We start from the raw sequence: 26,827 nt of genomic DNA, 5'->3' as shown, positions 1-26,827 counted from the left end.
TTATCTTCTTGAGAGACGCTTAATGTGACCTTCATTCTCTACTGACCTAGTGCAGAATGTCAAAGGTCACAGGAGACATGTTTAATATCTTATCTCCTTGAGAGCTGCTCAATGTGACCTCCATACTCTTACTGACCTAGTGCAGAATGTCAAAGGTCATAGGAGACATGTTTAATATCTTATCTTCTTGAGAGACGCTTAATGTGACCTTCATTCTCTACTGACCTAGTGCAGAATGTCAAAGGTCATAGGAGACATGTTTAATATCTTATCTTCTTGAGAGACGCTTAACGTGACCTTCATTCTCTACTGGCCTAGTGCAGAATGTCAAAGGTCATAGGAGACATGTTTAATATCCTATCTCTAGTAAGTAACAAGAAACAGGCAAAATCACTGACATTTTACACTGACATTAGCAAATCCAACCAGAGATCTTGTAAACAAAACAACTATTTTCATGATGTAGGGTAAAAATAGCAGTAACCCCATCTGACTGCATACATGTATATGTAACTGCCGCTCTGCACTGTGATGAAGCGATAGTTCCAGCAGTGACGGGGCAATGGAAACCCTAACCCTAACCCTAACCTTGAAAACTGGTGGAAAAATGACCCAGATAAATATGAGGACAACCCCAATTAAAGGAAACCATGAATAGGAACAACAGTCTAAAGACTGAATAATCCTGGATCAAGTGGGTTACAAGTGAGTTAACCTTAAAGGGGCATGTGCCCAGCAATCCAGAGGGCGCTCAAAATACGTACGCGCTGGCGGACAGCGCTATAGCTGCCTATTGACACCAACAGAATATGGCTCTTACGCAGATGGCATGTTCCGATAACTACATTGGGGGAAACGTGCCCCTTTAACCCGAACTCTCCAATGGGGGGAGGAGGCGGCGATGGAAAGATGGGGGGGGGGCACCAGTCTTACTCATAAAATGAAATGCTAGTTTGCAAGGCTTTATATTGGGAGCGGGAGGTAGTCCAGGCATCTTCATTTCTCATCTTTCTCCCTTTTCTCGCTTTTTTATGGGGGGGGGGGATACACCGCCATAATCTGTATTTCATCTTCATGATGGGCTGTAGATCCCCTTTGAAGAGTCCTAGTAGAAGGAAAAGATGGTCTAATCAGAGAGGTACCCATTATGACAGGTTAGGTTAAACTAAAGATAGGAAAACTTACTTATCTGGAGCTGACTTGAGGCGCATAACTGTTTCTTCTAAATCAAAGATCTGTGGAAAATAAAATCGAAGAAAAAAACCAATATTTAATTTTTATGAGAGATGTAAACAGAGATTAGTAATAAATTACATATTATTTTATGTAATACGTACAGTGCATGCAGTATGATGGTGTGACCATATAGTTTGCGCGTGGCCAAAGTTTGCATACTAACACTAAAGTGCTTAAAGAGGAGAGTAAAACGCAGCGTATTCGCATGGGAGAAGTGCGTTGCACTGTGTAGATAGGACTTCTATCTTCAGTAAAAGTGTGTTGCACTGTGTAGATAGTAGCCTATCTATACAGTGTAACAATCTTTTTGCTTCTCCCAGCAATCACGTGATTTACTTTTGACCAATCGTAGAGCAAGATTCTTAGTATGTGGAATATAACAATGAATAGCAATGAATACTAAAGTCGTACTAAAGATTTTCTCTTGCCCTCATCAGATTAAATTGCAAGAATCTAACAAAAAGTCGAAAATTCAACAATACAAACAGAAGTTAAAGGATCAAAGCGTGTAAAAAAAATTAAACAGACTGTGATTGGCTGCTAGAGAGTAGACTTAAAGATGAAGTTGAGTTCTTGTCATGCGATTGCATTGTGAAAAAAACGGTGTGGAATCGATCAGCAAAGGTTGATCATCTGGCATATAAGTATGTGTGTGGATGGCAAGGTTCCAGAATCATTAAAATGATAAGAAATTTGGCTAATTCTTGGTAAAGTTACAAGCACTGTACACAGAAGGATGTATATGGGACTACACGAACATGTGGTGTAAAAATCTGTCCCGGTTTTTACGATGTTACATGCCATATTTAGAATATGAAGGCATTTGAGGGAACATGTTTTGTCTGATGTTCTTCTACCCTTGCATAATAACAATAATAATGCTCTCAAATTAATTTTCACCTCTTCCCAGAACTCAACCTTCTCTTTAATAACAGCTGTTTCATGAAAACAGGCTGTAGCAAGTCCCCAAGAACTCGAGAGAGAGAGAGAGAGAGAGAGAGAGAGAGACAGAAAGACAGACAGACAGACAGAGACAGAATAGGGTCAGTGAGCTCAATATAAGCGGTTTCCAGCATGCATAGAAGAGTGAAGTTTGTCGCTCAGCAGAAACTGTGATCCAAGAAGAACAGTAATGTTCAGCACATTCTTGATTCTTCAGTAAGTTGTGCTCATTGTCTGCTATTATCAGCCGCATATCAGTTTGCTTTTATAATACACAGGGTGCTACAAGAATTTTTTTCACCACTTGCCCTGTCGGGCAAGTGGGTTTTCAATTTACTTGCCCAAACAATATTTCCACTTGCCCAAAACTTTAAAGCGAAAAAGGACTCGAGGTTAAAGCATTTATTATCTCGTAATGATAAGTTAGTGTTTTAGATGGCAAATTAATGCACATACATGTACAGTGTAACTGTACTGAATAATAACCTAATATGTCAAAGAAAATGGTCAACAAAGGAAGGTTGAAGGTTTAAAAAACGCATTTTATTGATTCTCCATAAATAATCAGATTCACATGAATCTCGGCAAGGTAGAATGGTTCAAGCAGGTTTAAGTTTTTAATATTCAGTCATGTAAAAAAGCATAATGACCCTGTTGTAAAAAATATGATACAAACATGTCATTAATGGTAGCCACATGTACCATGGTGCAACATCACATGTGTGTCTGTGCAAGCCGCTGTCATTTGGAAACGTAGGCTAATTTTCAGCTGTTAATAATTTGGGTCAACTCTTCCATCAAGAAACGTCATGTAAATAATGGGTAATCAACTATTTTAAATAAAGTACGGACATTTTTATTTCATCATTCACTGCTATAAATATCATGCCAAAATTTGTAAATTCTTACTAAATAATAATATTGAAGATATTTTACGATAAATCTCGGATAAGTATGCGAAAACTAGACTAAACAACGTCGCTAAAACCATGAAAACAAAACAACAACGGCTTATATTCTGGGGGTCTCGATACTATTATCAAAATGACTCGCTCGGTCGGATCTTGAGACCGCAGTAATAAATTGAAAACGAGACAAAAACATTCATCTGATTTATATGAGCAGCGAGTTTTAAATAATATGTTCACAATCATTAACAGTCATTATGAATAAATATCAAACATTTGACTTTTTGTACTTACTAGAAAATCCCTGTTGTTTATTCCATTCCGATTCGCACGTGTTCATTTCCCTAGAATAATGACGTCATATTTGGCGTGATTCAACCAATCGGCAATCAGAGAATAGCAAAGGCCTGTCGGTGCGGCCTGCAGAGCTAGAGAGAGAGAGCGCGAATAAGCTCGCAGCTGGTACGATCGCGCTAGCTGTCTCTAGCTAGCTCACGGCCGGCCGTGCGTGGAGGCGGAGCGGCATTCATGGCTTGAAGTGTCACTGTTGCATGCGCGCTGAGCTAGCTGAGCTGGCTAGCTGTCTGTGAAGTTTTTTTGAAATCGGAACGATCGCTTTTTTGCTTCTGGATTTTGACGACGGGTAAGAAGTTGACGGGTGAATGGTAGAGTTCTTGGACACTAGGAAATTACTGTAAAAGTATCACTTGCCCGAATCGGGCAAGTGATAATTTGATTTACTTGCCCGACGGCTCAATTTGGTTGCCCCGGGACGTCGGGCAAGCGGGTTTGTCGCGCCCTGATACACCAGCACATTCATATTGTCCAGCCTTTTGTTCAATCTTGCAATTTTCTCTGATGAGTGCCAGACAGAAAGCTTTATTATGTCTGTATTTGTCGCTACTATACGTTCATTTTCTTCTTCTACTACTACTACAGTGAACCCTGTATATAAAGACCACTCAAGGGAGACAAGCAAAGTGGTCTTCATAAGCAGGTGGTCTTTAAGTACGGGTTCATTTAGTACAGGTTTCTATGAGAAAAGATTTTCAAGGGAAATTGACAAATGTGGTCTTAATATAGAGGTGGTCTTTGTATACAGGTGGTCGCTAAAGCAGGCTTCACTGTACTACTCTTATCTCTAATATAAAGTCAAACCTACTTTAGTGACCACCTGTATACAAAGACCACCTGCTTATGAAGACCACTTTGCTTGTTTCCCTTGAAAATGGTTTCTCATAGAAACCTGTACTAAATAAACCCGTACATATAGACCACCTGTCTATAGAGACCACTTTGATTATCTCCATTGAGTAGTCTTTATATAACCTTGATGAAAATGTTTCTCGTTGAAACATGAACTAAAGGAACCTGAACATAAACACCACCTGTCTATAGAGACCACTTTGATTGTCTCCCTCGTGTGGTCTTTACAGACAGGTTTCACTGTACTACAACTATTAAGATAATCTCACCTTGTTTTCTAGTTTTTCTTTCTCTGTCCTTTCTCTGCTGACTAGGTTCTGCAGTTCTCTCATCATAGCAGCATTGTTTAGATTATCTGATTCTCTCTCTTGCTGATGCACTCGCAGCTTTGCTTTGGTCTGTAAAAGCATTGGACAGAATTGAAAATTAGATTTGTACATTAGATAGTGGTGGTTATTGTACCTGACAGCTAAGAAAGCAATAAATGCTTGTTAGTAAGCAACCTGAAGACCGACGGCTGCAAGTCGTCTCCAAGGGACCTTGTAATGATGCTAAGGGCACTAACGCAGTGACTTGGTTTCGAACCCGGGTCACCGGATTACAAGATCACTGCTCTACCAACTGAGCTTTCACACCTCCTGCAATTTCATTATCATTAACTAGATCAATTCATATAGCGCAGCTACTATATAAATATACTCAACTGCGCTGTGATGAAAACAAAACTCCTAACAGTGCTACTTTAGAACCACACAATAAGAATATTTAAACACTATTCAAAAGCTCCTGAAAACAAGTGCTTCTTCGACAAAACTTTGAGGACAGCAACAGATGAGGCTTTTCTTAGGTCTAGTGGTCGGTTATTCAAAAGCTTTGGAGCGAAAGCCCAATCTCCAAGATTTACTTTTGTTTTTGTGTGAGGTAGCTTTAGAAGCAGCTTGTCCTGTGTACTTGTAAGTTACTTGCATATGGATGTGAATTAATAGATCTGATAATAATTTAGACAAATAATTTGGGGCATGACCATTCAATGCTTTGTAAACAAGCCAAAGCATTGTGATTATAGTATGGCATTACCTGTGTCTTTGTGGATAATGAAACTTTTTGTTTGGTCTGTAGTCAGTTTTATTGTTATGACTTGGGTGTGACATTCATCAACATGCCAGCCATGCCTAGGTGTTGCCTAACAATACGTGGGTGGGACGTTACTGTTAAAAGAGTGTGACTTCTGTTTACAATATAAACATACAGTAAGTAGGAAAACAAAACATTTTTTTTCTTCAGTTTATAATTACCTCTGCCAGTTGCTGTGTGAGTTGTTCTCCTACTGACTGAAGATTGTCTTTCTCTTCATTCACTCTTTGAAGGGCATCCATTTGCTCTTGCTACAACAAACAAGATTATAAAAAGAATGGGGAAAAAGAAATCTGGTAATTACAGAGAAATAGATTGACATCTGCCATACATAAATGGAAAAAAACAAAAAAGTAAATCTTGGTAAGCAACAAAAGTAACAAAACCCTAGCAGTTCGCCCTAACCAACAGGCACCCATATAGCATGCTTTCCAAATGCGAGTTGTGCTTTTCAACATTAGCCATTTCCAGCAATCCTTTTTACAGTTTGTCTACAAAAATAGTTCTAATAAATCAGAACTGCTTTCGTATGTAGCATTTTTAATTCAATCTATTTCTTGCTTGAAATGCTCTTCAGCTTTTGCCCTGGTCCAATTGTCATCATACTAATTATGGTTCCAATGGGACTCCGACTGTATTCCTCAAATCTTTTAATCTTGTGAAAGAATAGAAATTACGCAGAAGGTGGCGTGGTATAGTGGTTCATTCATTTGACTCTCAATCCAAGGTTTGAGGGTTTGAATCTCAGCCTGGCACGTTAATCCACGTTTGACACTCTCCAACCAGGTGTAAATTGGTACTATATTAACTTGAATCAATACTATATAATGAATATTGGTGAAAAGATGTCAACTGTCATTGCAAATCTAAAATAGGTGCTTGTTCTACAATAATACTACTACTAATATTGTTTACCCAGGGTAGCCTCATCAGCTTCTATGCTGTTCTTCCTGAGGGCCCTGCTATTATTATTACCCCAGCGATTGCCAGTTATGTAGAGGTGTCGTGGACGAGAGGATATGTCACCAGACTGTGGATCACAAGGTCCGCAGTTCAAGTCCCACCGCGGCACTAATGTCCTTCGGCAAGACATTGATCTACATTTGCCACTCTCCACCCAGGTGTTAAATGGGTACCCGGTAGGATGCGAAAGCTAATGTGCTTAGATTAGCAAGTGTGCGCTTGTAAAAATGACGCCTGGCTGGAATGCTCCCCAGGGAGTGGAGAATGTGCATACATTGTGTGCGGGTAAGCCTGAATCCGATGACCGGGGTAATAATATATATATCTGTAAAGTGCTTTGATAGGGCCCTCCTGAAAAGCGCCATATAAGAAATAGTTATTATTATTATTTTTATTATTATCAATACCTGTGCAGCTGTCTCTCTTTTTGTGAAAAGAATAGCGGATGACTTGTCCAAATTTAGATTTGCTATGACAATTGACATCTTTTCACAAATATTCAAGTTTACGTTGTTTTGGAATACCACCCCATGCTTGTAGAATCTATTTTAAAATATTCTCACCCTCATTTTCTTCTTGTCATCTTGAAAGTTTGTCTCCATCTTTGACTTCTGTTCGCTGACAGTTGATAAGGATAGGGTTAGGGTAGTGATCTGCTGACGAAGCTGAGCTATGTTCCCTCCATCTCCCTCTCCAACACCATCACCTTCATCCTGTTGAAGGGGGGGGGGGACAAAGATAATGATGATATTTAAAAATACTACTATTATTACTACTACAACTAACACCACCACCACCACCACCACCACCACCACTACTACTACTACTACTACAGTTATTGCTATAAATACTATTACTATACTACTACTACTAAGTATTGCAATGTATGAGCTATATATTCATTCAGCGTTGGATATAAATACTATTGAGATCAAGAAATGAATAAAAAGACAGCAGCCCTTCCTGAGCCCGGGAGGGCCGGTGGGATGCCCGGAGGGCAGAAAAAGCGTTGAATTTTAGGGGATTTTTATTTTCTCGTCCAATATATACATGTACATTCCCCTAAACAAACATGCAAAGAAACCCTGAATATGGGGAAGGAGGGGGGGGGGGGGGGGGGTGCAGGTCAAGATTTCTCAACCCACATTCAAAACCCATGCCCCTTCTCCCAATTCTGGATCTAGATACATTATTTTATTTTTTTAATATTTTCTGATTGATGTAAAAACTTGAAATATACGACAACACCTGTTCAAAATCAGATAAAATGTGGACAGTTTGAATGTAGACAAAGGAGCTGGACATATCTGGCCCAGCCAGCCAGCGGTACGTGTGTATTAAAAGCAGTAGTTAATGAATGCTGACCAGTCCTGTACCTGTGTATCACCATCTTGAGCCTCTGCGGAAGCATTGGTATCTCTGGTCTGATTAGGAGCGGTCAAGGCTTTCACACTTGCTTCTAAAGCTTCTTTCTCCTTCACAAGACTCCGGTATGCCACAGCAAGGTCTTCAAGACAAAAAATGTAATGAAATTTATGTTTACCGAGCGTTAAGCTTTAACATTCTTAATACAATACAATGTGATATTGGCACTTATTTAGCAAGGTCTTCAAGAAATCAAACATTATTAAAAGATATACAATAGACCCATTTCAAAATGTATTGGAATTCATACATGTTTACTTAGCAATAAGCTGTAACATTCAATATACAATGCATTATTGGCACTTATTTTAGTACTCTTACAGTATTAAACTGTATCATAGTGATTACACCTTTCACATACTATTTTATCCCAAGAGTCAGAATGCAATTCAACCTTTGTAATTTGTATGAGAGCAGAAAAAATAAAAGAAACAGAATGGAAAATTTGAAATAAATCAGATCAATAAAAAGAAAGTAATGACTGTTTGAAATATAAAATCACTATAAGTACGCAAGTATCTCAGCTGGTAATTATGTCAGTGGATTAAGACGTGCAGGCCCTACCGGTATCCCATGCAAGCTGCCAAGATCATAAAAGCGGTCAAGTAGTCTATTCACAAGTCCCTTCTAGGTTAATCGAGAGTGTATAAACTTGTAATAACTCTTCCTAGAAGTAATATCTGAAGTGCCTATCTTGAATACGATGAGGGACCCCTAAAATACAGAGCAAATATTTTTGAGGTGATTGGTAACTTTAAAGCAAACAAGGTTCTAGTTTATGGCTTTTTATGTAAGCCTGACATATGTTTCTTTTAGTTCATTCATTATTTATTCTTCAGTTTATGAAAAATGCAAAATATTAAAATATGTATAACTATAAAGCATTTTAAGGTAAAATACAATATACAGTACATTAAATTAATTCATATAAAGTAACAAAGATAAAAGGGCCATCATTGAGAGCCTATTGAGGCTTGGCATGTTGATGGTCCCAATAATTATCAAGTTATAAGCTAAAAGTATTTTAATATAATGTAAGCTTTACCTCTTAATCTGCCCTTGTACCGATCTAACTCCTCTTTCTGTTTCTCCGCCATTTCTAAAAGTTCTTTTCTGTTTGTTCTGTCCATGATGGCTGGTTACCTCAGGTAAGACACATACATACAGGCATGCTGTGGGGGAATCAAAGATGAAGAAGACAAGAAGTAGAAAAGTTAACAGAAAGGTCTTCCCCGTTGAGTTGAGGTACGTGGCCTGTACTTAGGGAAGTGCTTGGTTTGAAAGGGGTTTATCATTATATGACACCACCCGGAAGCGTCTTATTTTAAGCTAACCTAACCATCCTACCGCTGCATTTGATTGGCTCAGAGAAACCAATACGTCGTGCGCTAGTCATAAATATTCCTGATATGCACGCACACAGAATCTGATGCGATAATTTATCAAATAATGAGATTTCATACCAAAATTATCATTCTATTTATCATCATTTCTTGTTCAAATCATGAAGCCAATACTATTATTTTTTTTTTTTAAAGAATCCCCCCCCCAAAAAAAAATAATAAAAATCATGAATAGCCATGACAATATTCATTTTCATGTTCACTGTTTCGGAGGTAGTTTTCGGCCTAGCGTGGCAGTTTTCGGACGGATGAATGTACGTAGTTAATAGGGAGCGCGCGTGTGTTCGCCCGCTGATCTATAGCACAGGCTCGCTAAGTACAAAAAAATGAGACTCGTGCGCCGAAAACTACACCTGCGGGTACAGTGATCAGAAATTGGGATCTAAACTAAAATGAGATACTGCGCTATAAGTAGTGGTAGGATACATGTGGTGAGAATCTTTTGCGCTTGCGATACTCAAAAAATCTGACTCTAAATCTGAAAAATACTTGAAATACAGCTCATTTTATGGTACCCATATTCCTTACATGCACGCGTAAAATATTCAATTTTTCAGATTCGGGTAGCGGGACCGCCGATTACATCGCTAAAATGTGATATTTAAGGATACATTTTCCATTGCAAATGTGGTTCTCCAGTGACTCTGGCATATTATTGTATGTGTGGTATGTCGTAAGGCTGCGACGGGTAGTCGAATGCTCGAGTACCTGCACGGTTGACAACTACTCGGGTACGATTTCCCGTACCCGAATATTCGGCCGCAAAAAAAAAAATTAAAATAAGATCAGTCCAGGCCGACGCTTACCCGTGCCAGGGAGAGAGGCGGCTGCTGGCATGGTACTGTCGGTAAAAATGTTCCCAAACTCAAGCACAGTCAAACTCACCACTCAGAAACTGGAACCAAATGTCCAGATTTCTGTTTGGACTTGGAGGAAAATGGATTATTCTGCCATCTTTGGTTTTTAAAACAGCATTGTTTACTGTTATTATTATTATTAAATCAGCGCCTTCAACTGCAACTCAAAGTAAAATTGCATGCGTTTTCGGCGACAGACCTAGGATACTGATCCATTGGTATGGTGGTGGCAAAACAAAAAACAAAAAACAAAAAAAACAAAAAACAAAAAAACAAAAAAATCAAAAATTCAAAAAAATTCAAAAAAATTATAAAAATACATGGCGTCCAAATAATCGTGTATTCGCTTGTAATCCTGGGAGTGTACTCGGGTACCTCATTACACTGTTGTGCACAGCCTTAGTATGTCATATGCTATATGCAATGTATTTTAAAGGGATTTTACTATGCATCTGTAGTGACTTGACCTTTGGAGAACTTTGCATTTGTAAATATTATTGTCTTGTCTTTATTGTGTGGCTTGAAGTCTAGCCTTTTATTCCATTGTCACTCATTTCTTTAGTGACATCTGTTGCATTACTAGAGTGCCACAAATACTTACTCTGGCAAGCACATTCCATACCCTATGGGTTGGGATGTGCAACCACCTAATGTACTGGTATAGCTTATACTGTACAGGGACATTACACTTGCTTGCTTTATTTGCCACACCTATTTTCATCACTTCTCCTGAGCTGTTCATATAGAGCACACCTATTCTAGAGAGTTGATCGATCAACAGCAAAGCTAATTCAGCTTCATCTTAATTCTTGTCCTATTTCTTCGCTTGTTTCTCTACTCGGTTCTGAGGCCTTATTACTTTATAGAGATTATAAGTTTCTTCTTCTTTACTTAATTCGCGAAGAAGCGTCATTACTTTGTACATGGTCTTACATATTCTTTCTACGGGTGCTGTGCAATATTTGAACTACTACTTGTGATATAATATATGTTCCAAGTATCTGTACTCAACAGGTGTTTCTACGAGACAAGGTAGGAAAGAAATCTATTTCTATTTCTTTTATTTAGGTGATTAAATTCCCTAAACATCCAACGGACCGGCAGAAAACTGCCACCGGCCAAAAACTCCCTCCTTTACTCTAGACTATGTTTACTTAAAATAAAAGAGATCACCAGAAAATCGGGAGGCTTATCATTAACGAACACCCAGATCAAAACTTGTCATAATCAGTAGATCTAGGGCTAGGGTAGGGGTGCTGGTTCGAGAATAAGGATCGTTCACAAATGAGAATCGTCTTCCTAAAAAATATGGATCGTCCGCATCTTCACTGATGATTATTATTTCCGATCTGCGCGTTGGCGATGCAAAAAAAATGGTTCCACAATAATTTTCTTGATGCATTTTCCATTGACTTTGTACAAAGATCGATGGCTTATGTTTTAAAATGTCGCCACCCGGAAGGCTAGAGTACGGGTAGTCGCGCGAGTACATCCCCGCTAGGCTGGGGGCAAAAAGGACGAGAGTGCGCTGGTACCGTACCGTACAACTAGATTCGAGACGGACGCAGATGTGACCTGCGATTAAACATTATGATTTAAAAAAGTTGGCCGACTGGTCTCATTTATCATCTTTCGATTAAAAAGGATGGCTCTCTCAAACCAAAAAATAATAAACTTTCAAATGACATGAAATGATGAAAGGAAAAATACTCACTGCTCACAGAAACATCCTTTTTTTGCAAAACAAGATGTCGAAAATGATGTGTCGACATCAACAACGTCACACGATCTATGGAAAGCCACCTACATTATGTCGCGATGCTACTATGTATGGGAGGCGGAATGTTCACCTTTTTTGTGCATGATGTGTTGTTGTGTAACGGTTGGTGTATTTATTTCTTTGTTTTGTGTTAGTGTTTATGTTCTTTATTTCTGCCGTCGGTTAGGTTTCATTATATGTAATGCAGTAAAATAAAAGGTGATCGACATCATCGAACTTTAAATGTATCACTTATTTTATAAGGGAAAGTCGATCCCCCCGCCCCCCCCCCCCTACTTGTATTTTTTTTTTATAGAAGCAGAAAATGAGAGGATCAGCTGGTAGGTGACAGTTAAAGCAGAAACCGATAAGAAGGTTATGAATTTATGAAGATGCGATTGATTGCACACAAATAACGTATTTTGAGAGCTCCCCTGCCATTTGCCCTGCCTATACTAAAAATCTTCAAAATATAATATGTCCCTTTAAAAGAATGTCAATCGTACATTCACCCTAGATATCATTTATTGCAATTTTTTATTATTTTTTTACAACCATTGCATGAAACAAATCTTTCCGTCATCAATAACTCTATAAGAAAATAGAGATAATTTCTATCCGGAGGAAATTGGAGAGTAGCTCACAAAATACGTGAGATATATAGTTGCGATTTTTGTGTTTGAATTGTGTTTCAAAAGTTGATACATTTTTTTATTTTTCAACGGAACTTGCTCAAACTTCCACTAAAAATTTGCTTTTCTCGTTGTCTGCTTTTATCAAAATCAACTTATATCAGAATGAATTTCCCTTTTAAACATCCCCAGAATGCAAAGTAGCCCATCAGTGAAGTCTCTTTGCCGCAGTATATAGTCTAGCTAGTAACTATTTTCCCGAGGGATCGAGGGGTGGGGGCGGGCGAAGGGGGGGGGGGGGGGGTACTCACATATTAATACAAGTACGGGGCGGTGCCGCTCGCTCTAATGGTTAACTTTTTCACAACAAATTTAATTCAAAATATCCCTAAAAATGGTTCAGTTTTTCAAAATGTCATGATCCCCCAAAATGACCCTTATAAATGGGTAGGGGTTTCGAGGCTCAGCGGCACACCCCCATCCAACTTATTTGAGTATACCCCGCCCCCTTTCTACCATTTTAACCTTGATCGCATTATTTTCCTATTCTTCAAACGAGTATTCGTGAGATGTAAATTGATGTGTGTGTTTTGTTATTCAATACTTTTGGTTATACAACATTACTGAGTAGATTTTTTGCTGATATTTGCCATATTTGACATTTATTTGATATTCGTTTCGATTAACTTGTTGTTACATAACCCCGCCCATCTTTAATTTGTTGTTACACGACCCCTTTAAGCCCATCAATTAGCTGAACTGACGGTTTTGTTTTAAACCATGTTTTAAATGAATGGATGTATTATCAATCAATCAATCACTAATTAGTTTAATCAATTGCTTCCACAAGTTTAATAGTTTCGTCATCTTGAATTGATTTTCAATCTTCTCATTGTCAGCCATTTCTTCAGCTGGCATCTTTTCCCTTTTCGTTGACGGGTATTCATGATCGAAGCATCGTATACTGACGATTCATGCACTCATCAAACTTGCCACAGCTAGAAAGTGAAATAAACACACGAGGAGAAATTTAAATGATCTTATAATCAGGTTCGGTGTCCGAATAAACTATAATAGTGGTTCGGACTGTACGATTGTATAAAACAAGAGAGAGAGAGAGAGAGAGAGAGACAGAGAGAGAGGGGGGGGGTAGAGAAAAGAGAAGGAGAAGACGAAGAAGAAAAAGAAGGAGAAAGAAAGAAGAAGAAGAAAAGGAAGAAGTAGAAGAAGACGAAAAGGAAGAAGTAGAAGAAGACGAAAAGGAAGAAGTAGACGAAAAAGAAAAGAAGAAAAGGAAGAAAAAGAAGAAATAAAAGAAGAAGAAAAAAGAATGAAACACAAGAGGGAATAAAAATTGTCCTGAACCCAATTTCACAAAAAGTTCTTTTGATTGTTAGTTCGACAATACAAACCTTGTAATACATTCAATAGCAGAAAGATAAGAGAATAACAATGGCGAAAGTTTGACATAAACCTTGTCAAGAATAAGCGAGTTTAAAGGTAGGCCTAATACAAAGTTTTGGTAAGGGTCTATGAATTTGGTTCAAAATTAATGAACATATTGAAAGCATATGCGATCATTCAATATTCAGTGATCGTTGTCACGGTTAAAATCAAATCTAAAGTCATGAAATTGTAAATAATAAACTCTTGATGTTGTATAACTCCCTCTCAAGGTCAAGCCAAAAAACTATGTTTCTTGACCATAAATCGATTGATTGGCTACTCCCGTTTGGAAATTATATATCACAACTACATATTCTGAGATTTTCATGGCCGCAGCTATACCATTGTATGGCCGTAAGCGCTATTTGAAATTTATCAAAATTTACCGCCTTACCGGGAGCACCGGGAAATCTTTATATTCATTTTTTCTCAAAAGCTGAAGTGTTTAATTAGGGGCTAAATTGTCTAATGCTTATAATACATCCACATGGGCATCCAAATATATCAAAATTGTAAAGAATCACTATCCAGCCAATTTTCACAATTTCCCAAAACTTTGTATTATCTTTAAGAATGTTTGAAATATAAGATAAAATCCATGCGAATCTCAAATTGGCAATTTGGTCAGTGGATTAGCGACTCTCTTTTTTGTCGTGTACATAAATAATAATTTCTCTTTTTCTCCAAAGTGCCTTGTCCCTTGGGGTATTAATCAAAATATATTAGTACGTATAGCACATTGTCAGTTAATCCTATGAAAAGAAAAGAACCTCCCCAAAACATCTTTAGAAACTGACATTTTAATAACTTGGTGTGTTGCAACAAATGGGTATATAGTCCGGCACTTCCTCTTATAGTGACATTAGACATTACCGATTCAGTCAATTAGAAGAGTCCATACGTAAGGCCTAAAAAAAAAAGATGTTGTATTGCCCTTTAGGTGGAAATCTTCTCTCTTTTTTAAACTCCCTCTTTCGGCTGATATTTTTCAATTTTCTTCTAAAAACGGTAAAAAAAAAAAAAAACCTTTTTAAAAAGCCGACCGTCGATTTCAAAATTTTGGGGTCGGTCGCAAAGGGCAATACAACATCTTTTGTTTGTAGGCCTAACGTGATTACAACTTTGACAAATTCACAATTTTATAATTTTTGTTATCCAATTTCATTCAAGCTTTCACCAGTCCGCTTCTCTGATTTACTGCTTTATTTTAGAGTAGTTGTGTGTGAAGGTTGGATTTTCATTTAATGTGTATGGAAACGAGTATTAACAAGAAGTATTGACATCTCTTTCGCACTCTCTAGAAACTGCTACATACATACATATCCATACAGTTAACTAAATCATTCTTACCCCTTATTAATGTGATGTTTTTTGTGTCTTTCGGTACTCAAGAATAAAAGGTTTCCTGGTTAAATTAGGGCCTTTGCTGAATACGTTTAGATGCAAACTTTAAAGATAAAGGTGAGTTCTGGTCATCAGATTGCTTTGTGAAAGAAAAGGTGTGGAATGGATCAGAGAAAGTTGATCATGTAGCATGTAAGTATTAGTGTGTACTGCAAAGTTCTGGAGTCATGAAATTCATAATAAATGTGGCCCTGTCTTGGTATGGTAGTAACAAGCACTGTACACAGAAAGATGTACTATTTGTAACTACACAAATGGTGTCGGGGCTACTAACCTTGATTTTCTAATCTTTCTATGCTCATTACTCAGCCAGTATTCATTTTGTACCAAAATTGTTTGGCAAATGACATTTATTTGTAATCTTTAACATTCAGTGTAAGTTTCGTTTGATTCTGTGAGAATTCATTTTCTTTTTTTTTGTTGTTGACCAGAACTCTCTTTTATCTTTAACATGGCACATGCTCAGTAAAAGTAAATCGGGAGACATCAATTTTCACATACATAGAAATTGCAAAACTTGGTAGGGTATGAATAATTTAGTTGTTCACTGTAGCAAAATATATATCCTCTCTCTAGAAACTGCTATATACAAAAACAAACAAAACTAAAAACTATACCGCAAACTTTTGAAAAGGCTGCCAAATAACAAATATATGATTCTGGGGGAAAGTTTTCAATGTATGGAAAGCTCCAAAACTCGACCTTCATACGACACCAAAAAGTCCGAAAATAATTCATGCTTGGGTGAGCGGCACTGCTCACTTTTGTAAAGGGTATGAAAATTAGGTTGCGCAGGAATTAGCCTGTACATGCATATAGCAAAAAGTATCTACTCTCATACAGATCTATCCCACAAATGGTAATCATACATAAATGACGCATACCAGGACATTTTTACCTTCAATAGTAGATTTATTTAGTAAGAAAACTCAATTGCATATATACATATTGTACAATACATCACACAACTTGATATATGAGCTTTGCATATTGCAAAGAAAGAAAAAAAGGCTATAAAACTACAACAGACAGTCGCTGGATATCTATAAAACAAAAATAAAAAAAGTTTGCATCAAGTTAAACAGACTTTTAGCACAACCTTCCCAATAGAGTATCTTCAGTTTCAATTAACATTAACTCAATCAGTTAATGCGATGGGATAGGATCAAGTTATTTTTTCCAAGGAGCACTGCAACAGAAGGGAGAGGGCGGGAGTCTTTAATCCCCTTTTCTAAATGTCTGATAATAAATTCTGAAAACTCGACTTTCTATTGCCTCGTTGAAACTCATACAGTGTGTATTGCAAACAGTGATAAACTCTCTCTCTCTTTTGTTTAGAGTAGGAAAACTGTTGATTGTTTTGTCGAGTTGATTCCCCCCCCCCCCAAAAAAAAAAAAAAAAAAAAAAAATTAATAAATAAAATTTAAAAAAATAAATAAAATGATATGGCGATATCCCTGATCCTTTTATCACAAGCTACTTTCAAACAATACATTGTGGTAATGCAAATCATCTTCATGAAAAAACAATTCATGTAGTTTATAATCTTGAGTCTCTGATAACATGTACCTCACATTCCACCTAGCATTTGTAAGGAACATTAATGATGCACATCGATCATAATTTATAATCAGTCTGAACCCGTTTCAAATCACTCTTTCACTATCACATCCCATACCATTCTAAATACATGTAGACCATCAACGTAGAAAATCCACATCATTAAAAACAAAACATTACTATGATCATTTGTATAATAAATATATAATCTCTTATATACAACATATTTTGTGGATGGGGCAAGTGCCGCAAGTCTAATGTTATTACTTGTCCCCCGTTATATTATTTCCTTTTCCACCTAAAATTCAATTTCTCCTTTGATAAAGAGGAACAAATGTACACAGTTGGATTATTCAACGAACAAGAAAACTCAAAAAAGAGAGAGGTATTATTTCAAATATGCAATAATGAACAGAGTACAATGTGGATAATTGGATATCAATTAAAATTTCAAAAATTGAATGGAATACATTACTATACCAGTCAAGTATATGGATCTATAACTAAGACTGGTAGATTACCAATTCTTGTTCTCATCTATCACATATTAAGCACCTGCTCAGTATCTTCACTGTGTTTGAGAAATGATGGAACACCCTTCTCTATATTTATGGTCTCTATCACTGGCATCAGTTTCCATCCATGCAGCTAGGACTGGTGACCTGTCTCTGCTCCAACTACGCATGATTATCAGAGACTTGACCCAGCTGAGATGGGATAACCTTTCTTACAAGTCTATAAAGACTGTAGTATCAATTGGATCAATGGTTGGTTGGACGTGTTTATGGGTCTCTCTTGGTGTTATACGCATCAACTGCGCCTTCTCCGCGTCAAGTAAAGGAATTATGGTTGGCTAAATTAATACAATCAGAGTATTAAAATGCTGCAAATCCTACTTTTCAATACGTGGGACATACAGGGTGGAACAGTCTTTGTCTGAATCAAAGACTCATTACATGCCTTTAAATTATCACTGAATAATCCAATTTAATAGCTGATATACATGTACATATCAATGACAAAACCTCAAGATATGATCAAATCCTCAAGTTTGTTGCTACTTTTGTAATCAAATCAATCTTGGTAGATGGATATAGAACTTAGCGATTAATTTGTCTAGAGATTCAATTTTTCATCATATGATTGTCCAGGCCAACAGGGCCAAAGTGAAAAGCAGCTTTGTAACTGGCAATGCTACCCTGTCAAAACAAAAATATAATTGAATAAATAAAATAAATATTTAGCTTGGCTGATCATAAAAACCTGAAACAACCGAACATGGAGACATGTACGAATCATTGTCTCTTTCTTTTTTATTTGCAGGGGAAAAGGCAAAACCTTCTTATCCAATGAGAATTCTTTGCCGACAAATACAGGGTATTAATCCAACCATAAAATCTTACACTAGAGTAGACCCATTCACACAGCCCAAACACAATTTTGAAAAGTTGGTGATTTTTTTTTTAATGGACTGCCAGTTGCACTACTGGAAAAACCCATAAGAAAATGTATGCGTTTCCTCATTCTGATGTTGTTTGTGAGTAGTGCACAAACGTGACTTGTCGCTGCTCTTCATGCGATCCCTCAGACGCTAGGAAAGTTAGGTGACCGAAAACCGGAATCGTACCGAAGTTTTGAGAGCTGGCATTCACACCGCAAAAACCATTATAATTTCAGCAGGCGTTTAACAAGACAACACTCCAGAGGTTGTGTTTGCTAGTACAGTCAAACCTGTCTTTAGTGACCAGCCAAGGGAAACACAAAATGTGGCCTTTGTAGACAGGTGGTCTTTGTAGACAGGTTCCTTTAGTGTATGATTCAATGAGAAACCATTTACAAGGGAAACACAAATGTGGTCTTTGTAGACAGGTTCCTTTAGTATATGATTCAATGAGAAACCATTTACAAGGGATACAACAAATGTGGCCTTTGTAGACAGGTGGTCTTTGTAGACAGGTTCCTTTAGTACATGATTCAATGAGAAACCATTTACAAGGGAAACACAAAATGTGGCCTTTGTAGACAGGTGGTCTTTGTAGACAGGTTCCTTTAGTACATGTTTCAATGAGAAACCATTTACAAGGGATACAACAAATGTGGCCTTTGTAGACAGGTGGCCTTTGTAGACAGGTGGTCTTTGTAGACAGGTGGTCACTAAAGCAGGTTTGACTGTAGTTGCTATGTAATTACAGACGAAACACAGGAATGTGAGAAAAATTGATGGTTTCTGCTTGCAGTGTAAAGGTAGCTGCTTTCAAAGAGAACACTTTATCCCTGCATCAATCCTTGCGTGGGTTGACTCTGACATTTCGACCACTCCTGGGACCCGTTTCACAAAGCCTTTTTTCAATGACACATGACAAAATTCAGTGACAAATCTGCTGATAACCAATCAGGAGCAAGGATTTCAGTAGCGTGTAACAAAATCTGTCATTTGTCACTGATGACAAGTTTTGTGAAACACCCCCCTGAAGTGTGAGACAAGAAGCTTGCTTGGGATGGTGTAAGGTCCCTTCTCTGGAATAAGTTCATGCCGCGTCTAATGCTTCAGTATGGAACGTGTCTCTCTGAGAAAGCGTGTAGATTCCCCATCTGGCTCATACCACTCTGTATATGAGCAATGTGTACTTCAACATTGTTCTCGAAGCACCTGAACAAAAACAAAAACAAAACAAAAATCAATCAAACATATTCAAATCAGCCTTGGTGAAGATTATTAGAGATATACTGGTACTGTTTTTTATAACTTTAATCTATATGAGACCTAGCACCACAAAAACCACCAGATGTTAAGAGAAATTAATTTTTAGTTTAGGCCGATTCTGAAAGAGAAGCTTGTCACCTCTAAATAATATGCAGTCAAATCTGTCTGCGGCGACCGCCCAAGGGAAATCCAAAAGTGGCCTTTGTAGACACGTTCCTTTAGAACATGTTTCAATGAGAAACCATTTTCAAGGGAAACAAAAAATGTTGCCTTTGTAGACAGGTGGTCACTAAAGCAGGTTTGATTGCATAACCAATCCTAAACAGTATAGCAGCCTGGAGTCCATTCACTCTCTCTGACTCTCCTAAGGTAATGTGTAAGGTGACAAAAGGGAGATTAGAACTCTAAAGAAATTTATGTAAGGGATTATCAGATTAGCGCACCAATTACACACATCCTGTTTTGTATTTTGGCTTGGTGTCAATACTAAAGCTCATTCAATTTAAATTTCTTGGAGATTGAAATGGGGCCAGTAAACAGACAGTGGGCTTCATTAAACACGATCCCATTTTCGAAAAAAAATTCAAGGACAATTCCAACACTATGTCGTAATGTCCCATAGAAATCATGTTGAGATTATGTATGAAATCATTGTTATATTTTCACATTTCAACAGTTGATGCACCAGGCTGTTATAATTGCCTTAGGTTGATATTTCAAAAGTAGATAATATCGTGTTAGCATGAAATATGAAGAACTTACTCGTGATTGCTTGGGTGTATCTTCTTCTTTAGATCAGCAATGGACTCGTTGAGAGAACTGTATCCAACAGAGTTCATGTCTCCTTTGGCTAAGGACTATTCAAAGAAAGCAAGAAAGGAAACAAGAGATATATGAATAATTGCTAATATTGCTTTCACTTCCAAATTGGGTGTTGTCATGACATAATTGATCATCATGATATTGATGGTTATTTTTTTTTCTTTCAATGATTATCATTACCAATACCATTATCATCATTACCACCACCAAAATCCATCATTAATATTATCATCATCTTTGAAATGGCCAGCATCATCATCATCACCACCATCATCGTCATCATCACCATCGTCATCACCACCATCATCATCACCACCACCATCGTCATTATCACCATCAATGTCATCATCACCATCGCCACCATCAACATCACTATCACCATCACCACCATCACTATCAACATCGTCATCCCCACCAGCATCACTACCATCATCACCATCACCACCATTATCACCATCACCACCATCATCACCATCACCACCATCATCACCATCACTATCAATATCACTATCACTATCAACAACGTCATAGCCACCACCATCATCACTATCAACAACGTCATCGCAAACACCACCATCATCACTATCAACAACGTCATCACCATCACTATCAACATCACTATCACTATCAACAACCTCATCGCAAACACCACCACCACCATCATCATCATCACCATCATCAACAACATCATCATCTTCATCACCACAACCGTAATCATCATCATCATCATTACCATCACTATCATCTTCACTGACCTTAATCTGCAGCATGAGTGATGTAAGACTAGCTATAAGGTCATTGAGTTGTGGACTCTTGATGGACCGGTCACCCAAGACAAGGTTGGCATCGTTGACCATCTGTGTAGCCTCTTGCTCACATCTCATCTTCTCCTCAGAGGGCTGGGTGAGAGGGGGTAAGCCCTGCTCTGGGGCTATCTGCAAATGGAGGAAAAAAATATAAATAATAATATAAATAATAATAATAATAATAATCGTTATGATGGTGCCATAATGGATACATAATGCGGCATGATGATAGATTGATGATCAGAGTCATAGAAGGTCATCTACATGGAAAGAAGATGAAGGGAAGACCTTGTAAAGGCTTTCTACATGATTTCATCACAGAATGGTGAGCAAAAGGATATGAAATGCTGAAACGGATGGCTCAAGACCGAGGTACTTGGAGAGACACTCGATGTAGAATTCTGGTTGGGTCACGGATCCTGTCATAAACTGACAGATCACTATTGATGATGATGATGACAGTGCCATGGTGTTTGTTCACCTCTTCGACATAAATAATCGCACCTTCGAAAATTCAAAACTTTCTTATTTTTAATCAGCTTTTGTTCAGAACTTTCACTGACCTGTTTCTCTCATTTTTTGTTTCTATTTAAACCAACTTGATATCAGGATGGACATCCGGTAATACATTGTTAGTTCAAAATCTCCCATTCATATTTCCAATTCCATGTACATTTTAAATGAAGTCTCACTTTGAATAGTTTTATTTTAAAATCAATTTCAGTGAGACGGACCAGAAATTCTGAGTGATTTGTTTGATATTAGTTTGAAATTAAATTCTTAACTCTTCATTTATATTCTTGAGTCAAATGTTCCTTCATTGCGTGAGGTTAAGCTGTGTATAGATTTATATTCATTAATAAATACCGTACTAGATCCCTGACATTAATGAATACAAAAATACAAAAATGATTGAATAACCGAACACATAGACAAATATAATAATCAAAGAAATATAGATAAATAAGTAATAATAGATTAGATGACAAAAATAACTACCATAGGTAGATGAATAATTCAAATTACTTAATTATCTAAATAAATACAGTTACATAAAAAAAAAAATAAACAGATGAATAAACTAACAAACAGATGACTTATGAACACCATGGAAATCATTATGGAGTTATTTATTTGTTACCTATATTCATGTACAGTAACATTTGATTTGTGACAGTGATGAATGTTAATAAGGGGAGTGAATTGTCAGGTCAATGACCTTTGCTACTCCATCACAATCACATCCACTTCATCATTCTACACATTTTTTTTTCATTTGTATCATTTATACAATGTTGTTTTTAAATTGTTTATTTCTGCATAAATTGTATTTTATAAAGAGATGTGAAATCGATGAATTGGAATTAAAGGAGGCTATGTCCCTGAAAAACGTTTTAAAAGAATACATGTGATTTGGGATGCCTGTTTATATAAAAAGTAATGACATAGAAAAAAACAACTAAATCTCAACACACAAATAGTGCGAAAAAAAAAGTTTCAATAAAACAACGAACAGGACGATCTCATATTGCAGTACCTGTGAGTTGAACCCGATAGGATACACCAAAGGTTTTACATCAGTTTTATCAGTACTAAAATTCCCAATCTAGGGTTTTTATACGCAAACTTCTGAGCATAATATCTGGATAAACAATGAGAGTCTAAGAATAAGAATAATAGATCAGAAAGAACCCTATATACACCAGTTTACAGTTGTGTGCGTCATTTTAAACAAGGCCAATGACCTAGAGGTCATGTATTTATGCGTAAATTAAGATTGCGCCCATGCAAATTATGATGATATCACTGCCTACGCGCTGCGTTGTGCGCGCAAATCATCATTTGCATGGGCGCAATCTTAATTTACGCATAAATACCACTGGTCAAAGGTTATTGGCCCCGCTTCCGGGGCCAATGACCCGAGGTCAACTGTCTGCGCATGCGCACTGATACAACTGTAAACTGGTGTATTATGGTGCTTTGATAAAGGTATAAGGTCAAAAAGCAGTATGACACATAAAGATGAAGTTGAGTTCTGGTCATGTGATTGCAATGTGAAACAAATGGTGTGGGACCGACCAGAAAAGGTTGATCATCTAGCATATAAGAATTTGTGTGAATTGCAAGGTTCTGGAATCATCAAAATGATAAGAAATTTGGCCAAGTCTTGGTAAAGTTACAAACACTGTACACAGAAAGATGTATATGGGACTACACGAACAAGTGGCATAAAAAACCTACCCCCCCCCCCCCCCGAGTTTTATGATGTTACATGACATATTTAGAATATGAAGGTATTTGAAGAGCCATGCTTTTCAGGGAACATGTCTTATCTGATGTTCTTCCACACTTGCATAATAAGAATAATGAAGTTCACAAATTATTTTTCACCTTTTCCCAGAACTCAACCTTCTCTTTAATATATCAATTTTAAATGGCCTTTTTTTCCATAGGCTTTGAATGCAAATTGAAAAATTGAAAAACTCATATACCACATAAGGTCTGGACATGAGACTAAAGTCTCAGGAAGAACAACAGGTAACCAAAAAAGTACAGGAAGAAATAAACAAAGACGAAGAAGAAAGATTCAAAGAAGTTAAGACATAATGGAAGTTTTCACCAAATCAAATTAGTAATAATTGTTTTTTAAATTTAATATTTACACTCTGAAGCAATATGTTCAAGGAATTTTTTTCTCTCCGATAAAGCAAATAAATAAAGAACTAGTTTACAAAAGGTGGGAGAGAAAATACAACAAAGTAATATTAATCAAATAATATTTCATGAAATTTCCAATCTAAACAAGCCCTCTAGTCTTCTACATAGACAGTAGAAATCAAGTGACTCATTGTTTTTGACAGAAGATTCAAATACCGCCCACACACACACAGCCAGGCAATTTGCCTTTGATAACATTGAATAAAAAAAAGAAATATAGGGCACGTAAAAGATAAACATTGCATAGTCAGCCAAGCAGGCAATGTCTATCACATGAATCAGACACAAATTAAGAGCATGGCCGAATATGATTGGCTATGGGTCTCAGCAAAAAATGACATGCTACTCTGTGGTTGGCTGACAGGCCCCCGTCTAGGCAGGTGGCAAAGAGGTAGCTCATTATGCATCGACCGCTGATTGGTCAACACCCGGCCAAGCCAGGGACCCATTTCATTCTCATTGGACAATATCAAAATCACATGACCAACAACAGACACAATTTTTGACATGGAAATGAGTGATTGGATGGTTCGGAGCGAGAGTGTGAGGACCCAGAATTCATTTGCATATTCGCGCATAATCTTACGACATTACGTTGGACGGAAACTCGCCTCGCCCTGCTTCCTCGCCATTTTAGAAATTTAAAGGGCAATTTGCATAAAGCATGTTCAGCGTGAAAATGAGCGATTCACGGGAACTACACATTCGTACCACTGCATGAAACATAGTATTATCCAGTTGTAAAAAAACATGAAGTAAAAATGAGGTGCTACTCTTAAAAGACAAATTTACCATGAAATTTTTAAACATTAAATTCAAATTTTTCTTGACGTCGGAGATCCAATCACAATTTGGGAATCTTCACCATAAAAAAAAGATATTTACACTGCTTTACTCTTTAGAACATACACAACACACACATCAGGTAGCCAGAAATATACGAGACGTTCGACAATCTACGAAATTGTGGCTTTTCATGTATGATTTTACTCTATTTTATGCAAAAGTTTGCGTGATTTGAAAAATATGCCAATCCTTTGCGACGTAAACGTACACTCAGTAACACTGCACTTCGAACAATGCAATGCCAGTGGACACGTACACACAACGACGATGAGATCAAGCCTGTGAATTTTGTAGTTTTACATTGGAAATATCCATCCTGTATTAAAGAAAACAGAATATTTCCGTAGGAGAACGTAAATATTTTCCAGTATTTACCACGTTAACGTCATAATCGTCACTTTCGTCTGATATATAGCCATTTTCTTCGATGCTCGCTTCGGATTCGATGCGAGCGATCTTCACAGGCACGTAGTTCTTGCGCGACTTTCTCCCGGAGCGTTTCGTTGCCTGTCCCATGGCGGTCTCGACGCGTGCGATAGTCGGCTCATAACCCGACAACTTCTCGTCCTTTATAGTCCGGTTATCACCATTCGCTATCTCGGGATAAAAACTAGAGTCATACTCCATAATATTTGTCCAAACGTCGACATGTTCATTCAACAAACATTCATATAATAATCCTGAGATCCGCGTTGTATCAAAGTTGCGTGGATATAATTGTTGTATAAAAAGTCAGAGACTGGTTGTAAACGCTACACACACACACACGAAACCGTACATTCACATAGCGTCGCTTCGACGAAAACAATGCCCATTGATCCGAGGAAGAAAGGGGAGGGACTACTATTAGAATGTCCAAAGCGCGAAATTTGATCAACAATATTATTGAATTATTTAGAGGATATTTTCGCAGGATTTTCATCCTTTCCCATTTTCCCTGTACATTGTCATCCGACTGCGACAGCAGGTATTTAAGAATTTAAAAATAGAAACCAATAGTGAAATTCTTACAAGCAGTGGTGCCAAATTACATGTAAAAAAAACCAACATAATATACATTATTTTGCTCAAATCATGTTTTTTGTTTTATGTTTGTCGTAATAATAATAATAATAATAATAATAATAATAGTCACATTTCGATATTTTCTTTTAAAGCACTTCACATTGTAATTACAATAAATCAAATAAGATAAAAATTAAAAGAGGAGTATTGTAGTATTTATAGCACTTGGTTATTTGCAACATGAACAATGAGATAATATAAAAACATGACATTTTCAATCACAAGGCTTTCTGAGAGTTTTGAGACATGTCAACAACAGAAAATATATACACCTAAACAAAAGGATGAATGTGTTTACTATTATCAATTGTCTCTCATGATCATCTTCCCATTTGACAAAATGAAATTACCTCATCACCAAAAATATCTATTTAATTTTTAATTCGTCTCTTTCAATAATCATCCAGTTGATTTTTTTCATCCCAAACTAATATATTTTCCTCCAAGAACATATACATCATTTCTTTTCATTGCTAAAATCTATCGTTTCCTGTTTTATCTCTTCTTGAAATTCGACCTGACTCATATAGTATGGTTTTTATTTTCCTACCTTTGTGATCTGCATGAAAGCTTTTCCTTAAGGATTTTATCATTACGATACAATACTAATGTAGTATCGTCCAGTGATTATATTCAAGTCTATATCGTCTAGATTTATTAAGAAAATTATTTGCTATATATGTCAGCATAATTCTACTCCCGTTTCTCACATCTATTTATCTGTCTGTCTTGTTTAGTTTTTGTCTGTGTTTCAGTCCTGTTGCTTGTAGTATATTCCAGTTTCCTCTTATTTCTAGCCATTATTTAGTAGTCAGTATATTTTATTGTACTGATGTATGTTTATATTTTTTCAGTTGTTAAGTTAGTTTACTTTGTAAGCATTTAAATATACGCATTATTCTTATCTGACGAGTTTGTTCTTTTATGACATACTCATAAGCTACTCATGAGGGACCTTAAATCCACAAGCCTTGCTTTCAACCAAGGTCA

General features: G+C 37.0%; 2 protein-coding genes across 3 annotated transcripts in view; both read right to left on the bottom strand.

The window, feature by feature from the left end:
- LOC100891045 (GRIP and coiled-coil domain-containing protein 1) overlaps positions 1 to 11,890 on the bottom strand; it is a 37,066-nt gene extending 25,176 nt beyond the window's left edge. For both annotated transcript variants that reach the window (XM_030989075.1, XM_030989076.1), the window contains exons 1-7: positions 11,789 to 11,890; positions 8,860 to 8,986; positions 7,766 to 7,896; positions 6,953 to 7,102; positions 5,588 to 5,677; positions 4,562 to 4,690; positions 1,186 to 1,235 (exon numbers count right to left, since the gene is read on the bottom strand). In XM_030989075.1, the coding sequence (XP_030844935.1) occupies positions 1,186 to 1,235; positions 4,562 to 4,690; positions 5,588 to 5,677; positions 6,953 to 7,102; positions 7,766 to 7,896; positions 8,860 to 8,944 (635 nt within the window). In that variant the 5' untranslated portion in view covers positions 8,945 to 8,986; positions 11,789 to 11,890. The remainder of the gene's footprint in view (positions 1 to 1,185; positions 1,236 to 4,561; positions 4,691 to 5,587; positions 5,678 to 6,952; positions 7,103 to 7,765; positions 7,897 to 8,859; positions 8,987 to 11,788) is intronic.
- A 7,069-nt stretch (positions 11,891 to 18,959) lies between these two features.
- Positions 18,960 to 26,827, bottom strand: part of LOC756342 (protein lin-9 homolog) — a 49,234-nt gene continuing 41,366 nt past the window's right edge. The window contains exons 12-14 of the mRNA XM_030989073.1: positions 21,158 to 21,337; positions 20,343 to 20,437; positions 18,960 to 19,526 (exon numbers count right to left, since the gene is read on the bottom strand). Of these exons, the coding sequence (XP_030844933.1) occupies positions 19,424 to 19,526; positions 20,343 to 20,437; positions 21,158 to 21,337 (378 nt within the window). The 3' untranslated portion in view covers positions 18,960 to 19,423. The remainder of the gene's footprint in view (positions 19,527 to 20,342; positions 20,438 to 21,157; positions 21,338 to 26,827) is intronic.

The sequence above is a fragment of the Strongylocentrotus purpuratus genome, unplaced genomic scaffold (assembly GCF_000002235.5).
Source record: "Strongylocentrotus purpuratus isolate Spur 01 unplaced genomic scaffold, Spur_5.0 spur5_scaffold_18, whole genome shotgun sequence".
NCBI classification, from domain to species: domain Eukaryota; kingdom Metazoa; phylum Echinodermata; class Echinoidea; order Camarodonta; family Strongylocentrotidae; genus Strongylocentrotus; species Strongylocentrotus purpuratus.
The sequence above is the reverse complement of the archived record's forward strand: the minus strand, read 5'-3'. Positions and strand labels throughout refer to the sequence as shown.